This window comes from Pseudoliparis swirei, chromosome 24 (genome assembly GCF_029220125.1).
Source record: "Pseudoliparis swirei isolate HS2019 ecotype Mariana Trench chromosome 24, NWPU_hadal_v1, whole genome shotgun sequence".
Lineage (NCBI taxonomy): Eukaryota > Metazoa > Chordata > Actinopteri > Perciformes > Liparidae > Pseudoliparis > Pseudoliparis swirei.
The window spans coordinates 25,222,613-25,237,572 of record NC_079411.1 but is presented as its reverse complement, the minus strand read 5'-3'; the positions used below and the strand labels follow the sequence as shown (position 1 = coordinate 25,237,572).

Sequence of the window (14,960 nt, the reverse complement as noted above, 5' to 3'; positions counted from 1 at the left end):
CATGAGGCAGCAGGCTTGTTTTCCATCCATAAAACCTTTGGGGATAGCACTCGCTGCCAGGATCTCATAACTGTGAGACAGGAATAAAAAGACACACGTATGCTTCGTAAGGTTTATAATCTTTAGTGCCACTTTATACGCGAGTGAGTCTCCTCAGATCCCGCTCACCGCTGGCGGAACTCCTGGAAGACGATTCTGTTGGGGAATCCTTGTCGGCAGATTCTGATCCCCTCCAACACGCCGTTACACCTCAGCTGATCCAGGACCAGGAACGCATCCAGCTTCCCGGACTGAGGGGAACAGGATTTAAGTCTTAAGACACTAGGGTTTGACAAAAAATAATCTCACATGTCACAAAATACGGCGCGGTTACTGCTTTATGCGGGTATTTGTTTTTGTGTTATTGAAATCACGTTATCGCTTTATAAATGCAAATATAAAGATTGTCTTTTAATTCTTTCAAAAACATCCATAACTGAACAAATTGTCCTGACTGCTGCCTCCTGTTAAATAATATGACACGTTATGTTATCTTATTTTCACCGTGGGCCACGTCAGCATCACGGCTCTTAAAGGGCCGGTGTAACTGTATAAACTACTCCTGAACAGATTGTTATATAACTCTCTTTGCATTTGATTATTGTTTATTTGAGTGTAGAAATATTGTACATAAGAAAATGTCTCTCATATTATAAAATAAATCCATTTTTATTTGAAACTTTCAAAATAAAAGCACAGGATATTTTTCTTAAATGTCGTCAGGGTCCACATAAAATGACGTGGCGGGCCGAATTCGAAACTTTCAAAATAAAAGCACACCTGTGATCTAAAATGTAAAATGGACCATGTTTTTCTTTACCCTCTTCTCGTGGTTGGGGATGATGCACCTGACGAAGTTGGGCTGTGTGTTGTGCAGCGTGGTCATCAGTTTGGTCAGAGACTCCTTGTAGAGCTGTCCCACCGTGCGGAACATTCCCTTCTTGGTCTTGGAGCCGCTCTGCGAGCTGTCCGTCATCTTGGCCAGCGTGTCCAGACCCACCACTCGGTCCCCTGAAATAACACAAAAATGTGTTCACTCAACTTTAAAAAGAAAGAAAGAAGTGCGCTGATGAATCCAATGTTTTTGGTTCCTATTTAAAGCGAGCCGGCCTCCTGCCACCCCTCTCGACCTCAACCACCTCCTGTCTCATGGATTGTGGAGGTCTGGATCGTGGTCCATGCCTACTACTAATTATTCATACATTCTGTCATATTCATTGAATGTGTTTATGTAACTCTGTTATGCTTCTTTCTGGTCACATGACATCTATTTGTAACCCACTGATTGGCTCAGGGAGGAAAAACTTTTAATTGGCCAATCCAGGACCCGAGTCCTAATAAATATCCGGGTCAAGGGAGGTCACTTTTTTTGTTTCGTTTGGGTGCAGACAGCGGTTAGGTTTTTGACATACAAACTTTGTATCCGATGAAGATGGCGAGCTACCCACGAGTTGGATGAACACAACTGCCCACTGTGACAAAGTTTCTTTTCATTATAAATATGTGTACTTGATTTATTTTTATGTTCAGTAAAAGCCCTTAAACTCAACCATTTGATTTTGTGTTTTTCGCACACGACTTGAGCTCCATAGCCGAACCTGGAGACAACATCATCGACTTTGGAAAATAAATCTTGAAATTGAGCCACAGGTTACATATTGCTTCTGTCCATCTTGGAGAGGGATCCTCCTCTGTTGCTCTCCTGAAGGTTTCTTTCCTTTTTTCCCTGGGAAAGGGATTTTTCTATTTCTTGTGAGTTTTTCCTGATCCGACGTGAGGTCAAAGGTCAGGGATGTCGTATGTGTACAGATTGTAAAGCCCTCTAAGGTAAATGTGTGATATTGGGCTATATAAAATAAACTGAATTGAATTAAAAGCCCCTATGGTTAGAGTATTCGTGCCAATATTTCTAATTAATCTGATGACGCGGGGGGTTTATTTGTAGGAAAATGAGAGAATCCAGATGAATATCAGTTCAGTGTTTGTCTTGCCTCTCGTCTGTGTGACGAACAATTAAAAATGTTTACAGATGGAGGCTTTAAAAAAAAAGAAGAAGACATAATTACATTTGAATACCAACTGTAATGTTATTGCAATAACAACTGCATGAAAAGGAGGGGAAAGAGCGAGGGGGTGACATATGGCCACATCTAATTGCATCAGTGTCACTGACATCTAAACTGTCGTTTCGGCTGAACCTTCAGCACCGCCGGACGTCTCACCGTCTTTCCAGAGGTCCTGCACAAACGTGCTGGAGGAGTTGTTGAGCAGCGATATGACGTTGTCATTCAGGGGGTCCATGTTCTTCGTCAACCAGGCGTGGGCGTTGTAATCCACCTACAACCAAACAACAACAGAGTCAACGTGAAATTGAGCCACGCTCACATGTATCATCTTACGTGAGGACACCATGTCATGCTTTAAAATATGACACGCACACATCCCCTCGTACTCACCCTGCCTGCATAATGGAAAAGAGAGAACTCGGTCTTGGATTTGAGCTGTTTAGGTTTGGCAAATTTCACATGGTTCCCCTGAGTGTTGGAGAGCTTCTCCACAAACGAGATGTCTGTGGCTTTTGGAAACCAGCACTCCTCATCCAGCAGAGCCAGGACGCCTGGAGGGTTGTTCTGCAGAGCATGTGGTGGTTACTAGCGAACATGCATAGAAAACACACACCGTACTGAGATCACATACTTCATGGGTGTCAAACTCATGTTCACCGTGGGCCAAATCAGCATCATGGCCGCCCTCTTAAAGGGCCGGAAACACTTTAGAAACTCCTCGGACGTATTGTTAAAGGGTACCTGTAGTGCAAAACAACAACGTGCTACATCCATTCGGCGCATCAAATAAATCATATTTACCCCGCCGCTATTGTCAACAAGTCACGCATAGCCCGAGGATTTACATTTATTTGTCAACATTCCGAGTCCGTGGGCGCAGCCATTTTGCTAGTTATTTACTCCAGCTCAAAGCTAACTATGACGTAGAGTCGTTGAAAGGAATTCAGCCAATCCGGAGCCACTTCTACACGCGTTGCTTCTTGGGATAGATCGGTGGCCTCAAGAATTACACAATCTATATCAGGGGTGCTCAATACGTCGATCGCGGCGACCTGCCAGTCGATCGCGGCGTAGTATTGGTAGATCGCATGACATTAAAAAAAATTGGCCCGCCCCCCTGTCACTTTCTCTATAGCACCACATTACAGCAGCAGCACGTCATTTCTGTCTCTACGTGTTGCGTTGACAGTCCTCTGCCCGCCGTCTCGTGCGCCGGAGCTCCCGACACCGGTTTGCGCGCATCGGGACGGACGGAGCAAAGAAAAAGTCACTAGCACCCCCGAACATGTCGGCCGAACATTGCATCAATGAAAGACATCTCCAGCGCTGGCTTATGCGCGATGTAGCTATCAAGCTCACTCTTTTGTATGAAGCAGATGAGGTCTAATGACACTATATCAGGGCTCTCAAGTCTCACGCATTGAGCGTGAGACTCACGCATTTCGGTCTTATCTCACGCACTCCTGCCACACATCTAATTCCTCACGCTGAAAAACCTCTCGGCTATTTAATGCTTGAATGCAGGGGTGCTCAATACGCCGATCGATTGTTGAGTAGAAATAGTCACTAGCACCCCCCCCCGTCGACAACTCTCTTCGGCTCGATGCGCAGCGCAACAGTCAGCTGTATCGGGTGCTGATGGAAATCTCACGCTTGCCTGTCTTCAAAACTTGAGAGCCCTGCTATATCATCGGACATAAGTTCGTGCTCTTTACAACAAATGCACTCTATGTCTGTTTTCTGTGGCACACATTTCCCACAACTGCACCAAACGTCCGCCGACTTGCGTGCACGGTCCGCACGGTGAAGCATCTGGACCGGCGGTCCTTCGGCATCAACTTCATCAGAATCATCGCTGTCACAATTCACTAAATGGGGATAGTCTGCTTTTAAAGGTTCAAACAAGTATCCAGTTGCTGAATCAGACAATCTTTCATCGTCCATATTATCAATCTCTCAGCATTTGTTTGCGAGCGCTCGACGTTGTTTATATTGGTATCTGAACACATCCGCTGTGGCTGGCTGTCGATCTCTCAACGATGTGACGTCACACCACCCGCGACATATTCAAGCTCCAGTGCAATGTCGCATGTCGGAGTTGAGGACTTTGAACAGCCTAAACTACGTATTGTTATTGAATACTGGACCGTCAGTGCATGAATAACCTTTAGAAACACATTATCTTTTGATCTGGCTACATATTGTTTTGCACTACAGGTACCCTTTAAATAACTGTCTTTGCATTTGATTATTGTTTATTTGAGTGTAGAAATATTGGACATCAGAAAATGTCTTTAATATTACAACATGAATCCGTTTAATCATAAACCTTCAAAATAAAAGCATGGGATATTTGTCTTCAATTTCTTTAAGAAAAGACGAACACGCGTCTTTAAAGCTGCCAGGGGGCCATATAAAACGATGAGGCGGGCCGGATTCGGCCCACGGGCCTTGTGTTTGACACCTGTGACATACTTGCGTCGACCTATTGAGGACGTGGATTTAAATAACTGTCTTTGCGTTTGATTATTGTTTATTTGAGTGTAGAAATATTGTACATAAGAAAATATCTTTAATATTACAACATTAATCCGTTTAATTATAAACCTTCAAAATAAAAGCACAGGATATTTTTCTTCAATTTCTTTAGGAAAAGACGAACATGTGTCTTTTAAGCCGCCAGGGGGCCACATAAAACGATGAGGCGGGCCGGATTCGGCACACGGGCCTTGTGTTTGACACCTGTGACATTCTACTGGTCTCCAGGCCACTCACCGGCCTCTCGATGAGCTCGATGCACGGCTGCAGGTCGAGGCCGAAATCGATGAAGTTCCACTCGATGCCCTCCCTCTGGTACTCCTCCTGCTCCAGGATGAACATGGTGTGGTTGAAGAGCTGCTGCAGCTTCTCGTTGGTGAAGTTGATACACAGCTGCTCAAAGGAATTGTTCTGCAAAAAAAACAAAAAAACACAACTTAACATACACGTCTTTTGTGTTTGTTACAGGTTTAATATCGACACAGCGACATCAGGACGTCTCCACGGCTCAGCCAGAAACTAAAAACACATCTTTTCTGACTTTACCTCGAATAAAAACAGATTATCAATTCAATAGCACTTATAGTATTACTGATTGGATTACTTAGAGTATTAATGAAGTTATTATTCATAGTATTACCTATTAGATTAGATATTCCTTTATTAGTCCCACCGTGTGGAAATATCAGGATTATGGTATTACTTATGGTATTGCTTATAGTATTACTTATAGTATTACTCGTGGTATTACTTATGGTATTACTCATGGTATTACTTATGGTATTGCTTGTGGTATTACTTATAGTATTACTGATGGTATTTTTGTAGTTTGGCTTACTTGAAGAAATGTTACTGTCTGTATTCTTGTTGTTCTGAGTTTGTACTCGTGGTTTAATTCACTTATTGTAAGTCGCTTTAGATAAAAGCATCAGCTAAATGACATGTGATGTAATTTAATAATATGAAGGACTTTTCTATAAAAAAATAAAAACTATATATAAACTGATACGAAAGTAATCCCAAAGTAATGTCCAAACCTCAAAGATCTCAAAGCCGGCGATGTCGAGGATTCCCAGGAAGGAGGCTCCCTGGCGCTTGGCCTTGTCCAGGGCTTTGTTGACTCGGCCCAGGATCCAGCGGAAGAGTCTCTCAAACACGGCTTTAGCCAGGGCTTCGATCGCAAAGTCGGCCTGACAGACACAAAGGAACCGTAAATATCCACACGGCGAGGTCGGGATATCAGTATTATGGTTCACTCCCCTTGTCGTACCTGCTCTTTGGTCTGAGCCTTCTGCACCACCTCTCTGCCCACTTTGATCCGAGGGGTGAGGATGGCGCGCGTAAAGTCCGTCACGTTGATGCCCTGCAGGTGGCACACTTTCTGTGCCGCTAGAGAAAGAAATATGGGAGGAGCACTTAACACAAGTTACAATTTATATTTGTTCTTCACTTGATAAGGAACAGTGCACAAACCTTTGAAGCACCGAGCTTTTTTTAGGCCTCTGCTCCGAAAATTGCATGCCCAAACTAAAAAAGGCTGTGTCTCTGCAACCACTAGGGCTACTTTAATATTTTTTTACATTTTTACCTTTTTAAAGATTTTTTTCTTTTATTCACATGTGTACATATCAGTCTATATGTTACTGGGTAAGAGTAAATGAAGATGGCAGCCAGAAAAAATATTAAAATGTCAGGTCCGAATTGAACAAAATCACTTCCAGGATGATTATATGTTTGGAAAGAGGCAGTTGAAAGGTTTAAAACTCTCACAAATCATATTAAAATATGTTAACATTCTCCCTGCAAAGTTTGACTTTGAAAAAGTGAAGCAGATCAAAGTTAGAGAGTTTTTTAGTAAAGAGAATTTAGGCGAGATCTCCAAAATGTACATTTTGGCCCATTTTAGATTTGAATTTTCTCATGTACCAAACCATGTATTTCACGTCAAAGCAAATAAAATAACGGAGAATTCTGTTAAAATGGACAGAATAAAAAAAACATCCAGAACATAATAGCATGCAGAGTAAAGGAAATATACAACAGCAGACACAGCCAAACAACAACAAAAGACAAACATGCAGGTAGAGTGACTTGTTGACAAAGTCAAGACAGACAGACACCTGACAACAGACAGATCGTCAACAACGGACAGACAGACGGAGCGAAAGTTCAATTGGTGAATTTTGTTCTATTGTTAAAGGAGAAAAGTGAGACGTTGTTGAGTCTGACCGGTGTTGTCTGGCATGGTGGCCTGCTCCTGGTTCCTCTCTTTCTTGAACTCGATGTTTCCCAGCTGCATGACTGTGGAGCACACCTTCATCATGTCTGAAAAAACACACAAGCACATGAGAGTCAGCATCGAAGAGAAACAGCAGCGGCACCTTCGGAGCAGCTCGGTTCGAGTCGAGGTCGCTGGTACCGATTCTCTCCTCGTCGTTGAAGCCGAGGATCTTCATGGCCTCCATGGTCTCTTCGTACATCACATCGTCCTCCTGGCCGGCGACCTGAACGTGGCCCCCGCACAGGAAGCGGTAATTGCTGAAGGGTTCCAGAAGAAGGTCCTCTGAAGAATGTGGCGGACGACATTAAAAACATTTCATTAATGCCGTGACAGTGACACACACATGGGAGGTGAACCGGCAGGTTGTCGTGTTACTGATTGTGCCTGAACTCACCACGCAACTTGCCCTGGACACCAGCAATCATGTAGTAGAAGATGTGAAAAGCTCTTTCTGTCTTTGCTTGTCTGATGCAGCGAGACTTCTCCAGCAGGTCTGAGAGTTTGAGCTGTTAGAGAATATATATGCACACTGAGGAGGGTTTAACAGACCAAATTAACCGTGCTTAGGCCCCATGAGTCGAAGATGATGAAGAGTGCAACGCTATTTCATGTATAATCTGCCTCCTGCTTTTTTATTTAAAATTAGAATGATAAATAAAGAATACAAATTAAATTGGCAGCACTTTATATAAAAAAAAGGTACGTTTTAAAACTTTGGATTACATGTCATACATATGTAAAACATTTTATAAGGCCCTCATAGTTTATGATTGTAAAAGTCAAGCAGACATCTTTAGGCAAATTTATGCTAAAGAAACGTAGAGAGACAAAACAAATCACCTCTTGTATTTGATAGTGAATTGATACTGAATATATATCTCTTTAGGTATATATCTCGTTCGGTGTTTTTAAAAATAGATTGAAAGAATTGGAGGGAAATTCATCTGGTTGTAGATATTTTCTATGACGGAGGAATATGCTCCTGTGTAAGCTGGGTTGTGTTGACTTGAGTCTTAGTTTTAGTTTTATTCATGCTGTGATATTTGTAATAAAAAAAAAAAAGATTGTTTGTGTATTGTCCGAAACTTTGTGTGACGTGCTACTGCTGCTGTCTTGGCCAGGACACTCTTATAAAGGAGATTTTTCATCTCAATGAGGCATTTCCTGGTTAAATAAATTTAAAATAAATAAAATAAAATATAACATAAATATTTCCTTCTTGAGGCCTTTGCCTAATAAAAAGTTCCTTTTTGCATAAACAAAGTTATTTTCCCAGATCGTAAAAAGACAGGATACACGTCTCAATGTTGGCTCCGACGATGTAGCCGGTCACTTCAAAGTTGATGCGGATGAATTTTCCCTGTGAGATAGAAGATGTTACAATGGAAATGCTGTAATTTACAAAAAACGGGCCCTAAATAAATCACATTAAAAACAAATATATACTCACAAATCGGGAGGAGTTGTCGTTTTTGATGGTCTTGGCATTTCCAAAGGCCTCCAGGATGGGGTTGGCCTGCAGCAGCTGCTTCTCCAGCTCCCCCTAGTGGCAACAGTGGCACACAGAAACATCACTATGCCACTCTGACGGGCTGCTGGAGGAGGAGGAGGAGGAGGAGGAGGAGAGCAGCCCTGTGGCTGGTGGTCAGTGGGATGAGGTGGTTCAGGGTGGATATGGGATGGGGGGGCTTTATCAGAGACAAGACGAATGAATATAAACGTCCTAAGAACCCACAAGCTGCAGTATAACTCCTTCCTGCACCACTAAGGGTTTCAGATTCCATAATAACATTTAAACTCCATCTCAAAACATACCTGTTCACACTGGCATGTGGTTGATTTGATTATTATATGGCCTGCTTTTTATCTTCTCTGTTCATTTATTTAATTGCACCATCTTTCATGTTTATTGTGCTCTTTTAACTGTTGACATGTTTTGGCCCCTGCTATTGCCAACTTGTTTTAATTGACTACTGTACTGCACTTTGTGACACTTTGTCTGTGATAAGTGAAATATAAATAAACTTTACTTATTTACTTACTTTCTAATCTTCTTTGACTTTTTAAAAAACTTTTGATTCATTCATGTTTAAAAAAAAAAGATTGGTCAACTCAATTTTGGTTTTAAAAAGGATTATTTATAAAACAATTTTTGAGGGTTATAAGTGTGATTGAAATGTATGTATATGGAAGATGTATGTAAATATATATATCTAAATATATTTTTTATTTTCTTTATTTATTTTTATTATTTTTATTTATTTTATATAAATTTTCTAGGAATATATAAAATGTTTTGCTTCTACCTGTTTTGTATATTATATAGAATAATATTGTATTGTATTGCAATGATTGACTGAATAAAATACACGACAACAACAACAACAACTTCCCTCAGTATATTACATAACAAAGACACGTGGCCTGAAGACCTCTCGTTGAATTACAAAATTAGAAAAGTCTTAAAACGAGGATCAGAGATTGACCAGCGCGGTTACGCTCGGAGAGACGCGGCAATCCGAATAACTGTAACATTACAAAAAACGTTGATGAATATAATACAAAACGAGTATTTGCATTCAACGTATTTAGGAAAACAGTCTTCTGGAGATGTGATTTGCCTCCAGCGTGACTGCAGAGCCCGGTGGGTGGAGCTGGGTGGAGCTGGGTGATGGTCAGTAAATGAGGCGGACACTCCTTCGCTCCGCATCGAGCTAATCCGCCTGATCAAAGGGGTCCGTGCGGGCCGAGCATCGAGGTCAGGCGCTGCAGCGCTCTGCCTTAAAAACACTCCCATCAGCTACCCTGTAAACGAGCTAAAGCCACGAAGAGCAGAGGGGCGCTTTAATGGTGTGATGGAAATGGCACCGGTGAGATGAAAACAGTGATGAAGATTAATGATGGACGTGATCAGACTTCAATCGATCTTAATCGGGAGTTCTTAAAAATGTACTTTGGTACTTTTAAAATGGTACTTTAAAAAAAATGCAAGGCAGTCATTTCTTTAAAAAAAGTCTATTAGAGTCATTAAAAGTCAAAAAAAAAATTGATTGAGGAAAAACTGGAAGGATACAGACCAGCTGGAGGAGGTGCAGTTCAGAGTTGGCAGAGCAGAGAGGAGGAGGAGGAGTCTTAGTCACTGGGAGGAAAGAAAAGAGAGAAAAAGGGGAAATAGAGTGCAGCAAATATGGCAAGAAAAGCAAAATAAAGCTGGATGGGAAGGAGTGTTTTCAAAACACTGCAAATAAAACGCTCAAGCAGATAACTGATGAGCAGTTGAGTGAAACATGGTGCCTTTAGGAAGAGAGAAAGTGAAGGCAGAGAAAAGAGAGGTGGACCCAATGCTGGTTCCTTACAGGCGAAAGTCCAGAGGAGTCGACCTGTACATCGTTTTAGAGTAGAGCACTTCAGTGGCACTTGACTGGATATTACTAACTATTCACACATTTCTGTCATATTCATTGGATGTGTTTATGTGACTCTGTAATGCTTCATTCTGGTCACATGACATCTATTATTCTGTCCATCCTGGAGAGGGATCCTCCTCTGTTGCTCTCCTGAAGGGTTCTCCACTTTTTTCTATTTTTTGGGAGTTTTTCCTGATCCGACGTGAGGTCAAAGGTCAGGGATGTCGTATGTGTTCAGATTGTAAAGCCCTCTCAGGCAAATTTGTAATTTGTGATATTGGGCTGTATCAAATAAACTGAATTGAATTGAATGGCACTTAGCTATGGTTTTACTCATGGTTTTACTCATGGTATTACTCATGGTATTACTCATGGTATTACTCATGGTTTTACTCATGGTATTACTCATGGTTTTACTCATGGTTTTACTCATGGTAATACTCATGGTATTACTCATGGTATTACTGATGGTTTTACTCATGGTATTACTCATGGTATTACTCATGGTATTACTGATGGTATTCTTGTAGTTTTTGTTACTTTCTTGACTCTTGTTGTTCTGAGTTTGTAGTCATGGCTGATGCACTTATTGTAAGTCGCTTTGGAATAAAACCTAAAAACCACAAACCATCGACGCCTCGTCAGACGACTGCGACCGCATTTTTCTTTTCTTACTCATCCCGACTTGACCGCTGCAAGAATGTCAGGTGAACGGGCGAGGAGGGGGGGTGGGGGGGGGGGGTTTGGGATGGAGAGGAAGTGCGGGGAAGTCGTGTTGGATCACAACGGGAACACGGGCATGCTCACACGGTGCTCGTTGATCCGCGAGAGACCCCGTCGCTGCCGGGGAGGCTCCACTGTCGTCTCCGCCGGCGGTGACGGGGTGTCCGCGGGAGGACGGATGACACCACTCAACGTGATGAAGTACCAAACTCTACGTTTTTTTCCCCTCCCACCGAACATCCGGCGGGTTCGAGAAGTAACACTGGGAGTCGGCGCCGTGATGATGTCATGCAGTCTAAATCAGCTGTTGTCGGGTAAGTTACAGACACGGCTAGATTTTGGGGGATCTCGACCCCTTTGTGTGGACAAATCATCGCAAACGGGAACAATATATGCGGGTAACTCGGTGACACTTTCTTCATGCACTTTTCTAACACACACACACACAACACTACACACGAAAACACACTCCAGGCATTCCCCTTTACTCACGTAGGCAAACTGTGTTCCTGATTGTTGCTATTTGGAGGAAAATGGCGATATTAAAAGGATTAAAGGGGGCAGTTTTACTGCATATGTCGAAAGAGTGAAGGAACTGGCCCGACACATCCGAAAGCGTTTTGAATACGACGTGATCTCTTCACGCGGATACTTACAACGCTGCTGTCCTTCTTGCCTTTATGCGAGGAGGCCACGAGAGCCAGATACTGGATGACCTTCTTGGTGTTCTCCGTCTTGCCAGCGCCAGACTCTCCACTGGAGAGGAACAAACAAGTGGGAAGGGGATTAAAAGATACAGAGAGAACAGGAGGATAAGCAGCACTGACAAATGCTCTGTTCACAGTTCAATCACCCAGTTTAATTGAATGGAAATGTCTGACTCCAAGCATAATGTTATTGTTCAGTCTTCCTCCTACACACTGATGCATAGATCCTTTGCTCGACTATCAGGTTCATAATCCATACCTATTTAATGATGTTATGTACTTACATTTTTTTTAAAATAAATGAACCCTCTCCTCTTATTTTAGAGAGTTAAAGGAATAGTTACAAAACAAGGTGGAAAACAGAAAGCATCTTTTTTTATAATAACATTTGTTTTGCCTCTGATAGTGAACAGTGGAGCGATAGACAGACATATATATATATCTACATATATATATATATATATATAAATATATATAGTGTATAGTGAACACAAGAAAGATAGACATACATATATGTATATATATATATATAGTGAACACTTGAGAGATAGACATATATATACTGTATATATATATATATATTTATATACTGTATATATATCTAAATATATGTATATATACATATATATGTATATATATATACATACAGGACTGTCTCAGAAAATTAGAATATTGTGATGAAGTTCTTTATTTTCTGTAATGCAATTAAAAAAACAAAATGTCATGCATTCTGGATTCATTACAATCAACTGAAATATTGCAAGCCTTTCATTCTGATTTATTGCTGATTATAAACAGCTTAAGAAAACTCAAATATCCTATCTCTAAATATTAGAATATCATGAAAAAGTATACTAGTAGGGTATTAAACAAATCACTTGAATTGTCTAATTAACTCGAAACACCTGCAAGGGTTTCCTGAGCCTTGACAAACACTCAGCTGTTATAAATCTTTTTACTTGGTCTGAGGAAATATTAAAATTTTATGAGATAGGATTTTAGAGTTTTCTTGCTGTGTGTTACAATCAGCAATATAAAAATAAAAAGGCAATAATAATTCAGTATTTTTGTAATGAATCCAGAATGCATGATTTTTTTTTTTTTTAATTGCATTACACAGAAAATAAAGAACTTTATCACAATATTCTAATTTTCTGAGACAGTCCTGTATATATAGTGAACACTGGAGAGCTAGACGGACATATACATATAAAATTTATATATATACAAATATATATATATATATATATATATAGTGAACAGTGGAGAGATAGACGAACATGTATACATATATAGATATATGTATACATATATCTATATATGTCAATATATTCCCCACTTGGAAACAAAATGTGTATATAGCGCCGTTACAACCTTATAACACTTACTAAATTATTGGGAGTTATATGACAGACACTCTCAAGCCTAAAAGTTAAAGATGTGCTACCTTCTTTTTTAAGAGACATTCTAAAACAAACAGAAGCGAGAGCACATTCCTTCCAGAAAAGGTTCCCGGATACTTAGAAGGACAAAGTCGACTGATACCAGAGCCACCAGCCAGCAGTCCCAACACACAGAGACATCCCTCCATAAAAGGCGTGGGATGCTCCGTGTGCTGGCGGCGCTGAGAGGAGTCTAATTACTCCGGCCGGTCCAGGTTTGTAAGGACATGCAACATCCAGGCTCCTCCCGCGAGGGGCCAGGAACGCAGAGCATCTCGATGATAAATCCGATGGGAGTTTCTTCCTCCCGACGGTCCATCAGACTGTCATCATCACTACAGATGTTACTGACAAGCGTACAATTATTTTTAATGGATTAAATGGATCATAATTCCATCAGAAACATAAATTAAGCTCATATTAAACAGAAAAAACCTCGCTTTGTCTTTATATGCGCTTGAAAAATAGTTTGCCCTTCCGCTCTCTTGCCAAACGTGCACCTGGCTGCACTCTGACGTAATTATTGCATCATCGTCATCATAATCATTTCGGCGATATGTCAACATGATCAACAGCATTTCTGTATAATTTGATCCATGGGCAGTAGCATGATTATAATGTAGCCACATGGATGAGATACGGAATAAATAAACACAAATCAGTGTAATGGCTTCTACAAGTGCCACACTGCTAATTTTCAGATATTCTATCGTGATTTTGGATAATATTCTCGTAAAAATATTGAATATTTTAAGACTTTGTGAAACAAATAAAGAGTGATGGGATCTGTGGAGGCATTTTTTCTTTTTTTTCTTTAAAGAGTTTCACACAAGCTTGAGAACAACACAAATTGTGTCATCGGTCATCTGAGGACAGGAAACCCCGACTCCAGGGGCGCCGTCCATCATAGATGTGATGCATACAAAAATAAAAATACAGCGCTGTGCATCTCGTATTCTTCTGCAACATCCTGCAGCTTCATGGCCGCTGTGTTTATTCCATCGGTCGCACGCGATGGGGACGAGACCGAGGGAACCGGTGACCCCACCGAGAAACGTCAACATCTCAAGAATGGCTTGAGCGGCGGCCTCCCAGCTATTTCCCATGGCAAGTCAAAGAATTTGAAGGAATACAATTACTGCTAGTATTACTAGAAAAGCAACCTTGTGTTGTACAGGGACAACAAATGAAAGACACAACAGGAAATCCCATCGTGTAAATACGGTTCATAAGTCTCCCAGTGACCTGACGGCATATTTATCAACGCTTATAAAACCTCCTGCTTTGAAGAGGTCGGGCCCAGATGAAGGATCGCTGTAAAAATAAGACCGAGAGTGCGCGCTCGCCGCCGTGAGACGCACGCGCGTAAACACGCAGGAGGAGCGTGTCATACGTGACATTCCACGCACGGCAGCAGAAACATTGCTCCCATATATGGCTCCGGAGGCCGGCTGAGAACGAGACCAGCCGGAGCGCAGACTCAGATCTGTCCGGGACCGTCGTTCCACATGAGGAGGCAGAGTTTGTATTTCGGCTCCGTTGGACACGGGACATCCAGTTTCTCACTTTTAAATACCGCTTGGTATCAAACATCTTCATCTTCACCACAACTGTAAACAAATACCTCCCCGCACGGAGACGGGGATAAGTACTCGAGGGCTTGATAGTCGAGGAAATGGTGTCCGATGATATCGAAGAATGTGCAGCATCGTGGTATTTGGACATTTTGAGTAGAGAGAGAGGGAGAGCCTGGAGGG

At 41.5% G+C, this 14,960-nt stretch overlaps 1 protein-coding gene across 4 annotated transcripts in view; it reads right to left on the bottom strand.

Moving 5' to 3' along the window:
* The window catches only part of LOC130189643 (myosin-11-like), a 40,147-nt gene that overhangs the window by 11,609 nt on the left and 13,578 nt on the right, over positions 1-14,960 (bottom strand). For 3 of the 4 annotated variants that reach the window (XM_056408551.1, XM_056408554.1, XM_056408552.1), the window contains exons 5-19: positions 11,711-11,810; positions 11,547-11,573; positions 8,375-8,467; positions 8,221-8,284; positions 7,319-7,417; positions 7,063-7,206; positions 6,873-6,968; positions 5,914-6,032; positions 5,681-5,833; positions 4,881-5,054; positions 2,496-2,669; positions 2,262-2,376; positions 860-1,050; positions 169-290; positions 1-70 (exon numbers count right to left, since the gene is read on the bottom strand). In XM_056408551.1, the coding sequence (XP_056264526.1) occupies positions 1-70; positions 169-290; positions 860-1,050; positions 2,262-2,376; positions 2,496-2,669; positions 4,881-5,054; positions 5,681-5,833; positions 5,914-6,032; positions 6,873-6,968; positions 7,063-7,206; positions 7,319-7,417; positions 8,221-8,284; positions 8,375-8,467; positions 11,547-11,573; positions 11,711-11,810 (1,741 nt within the window). The remainder of the gene's footprint in view (positions 71-168; positions 291-859; positions 1,051-2,261; positions 2,377-2,495; positions 2,670-4,880; positions 5,055-5,680; positions 5,834-5,913; positions 6,033-6,872; positions 6,969-7,062; positions 7,207-7,318; positions 7,418-8,220; positions 8,285-8,374; positions 8,468-11,546; positions 11,574-11,710; positions 11,811-14,960) is intronic. The other variant, XM_056408553.1, reaches the window with a different exon arrangement.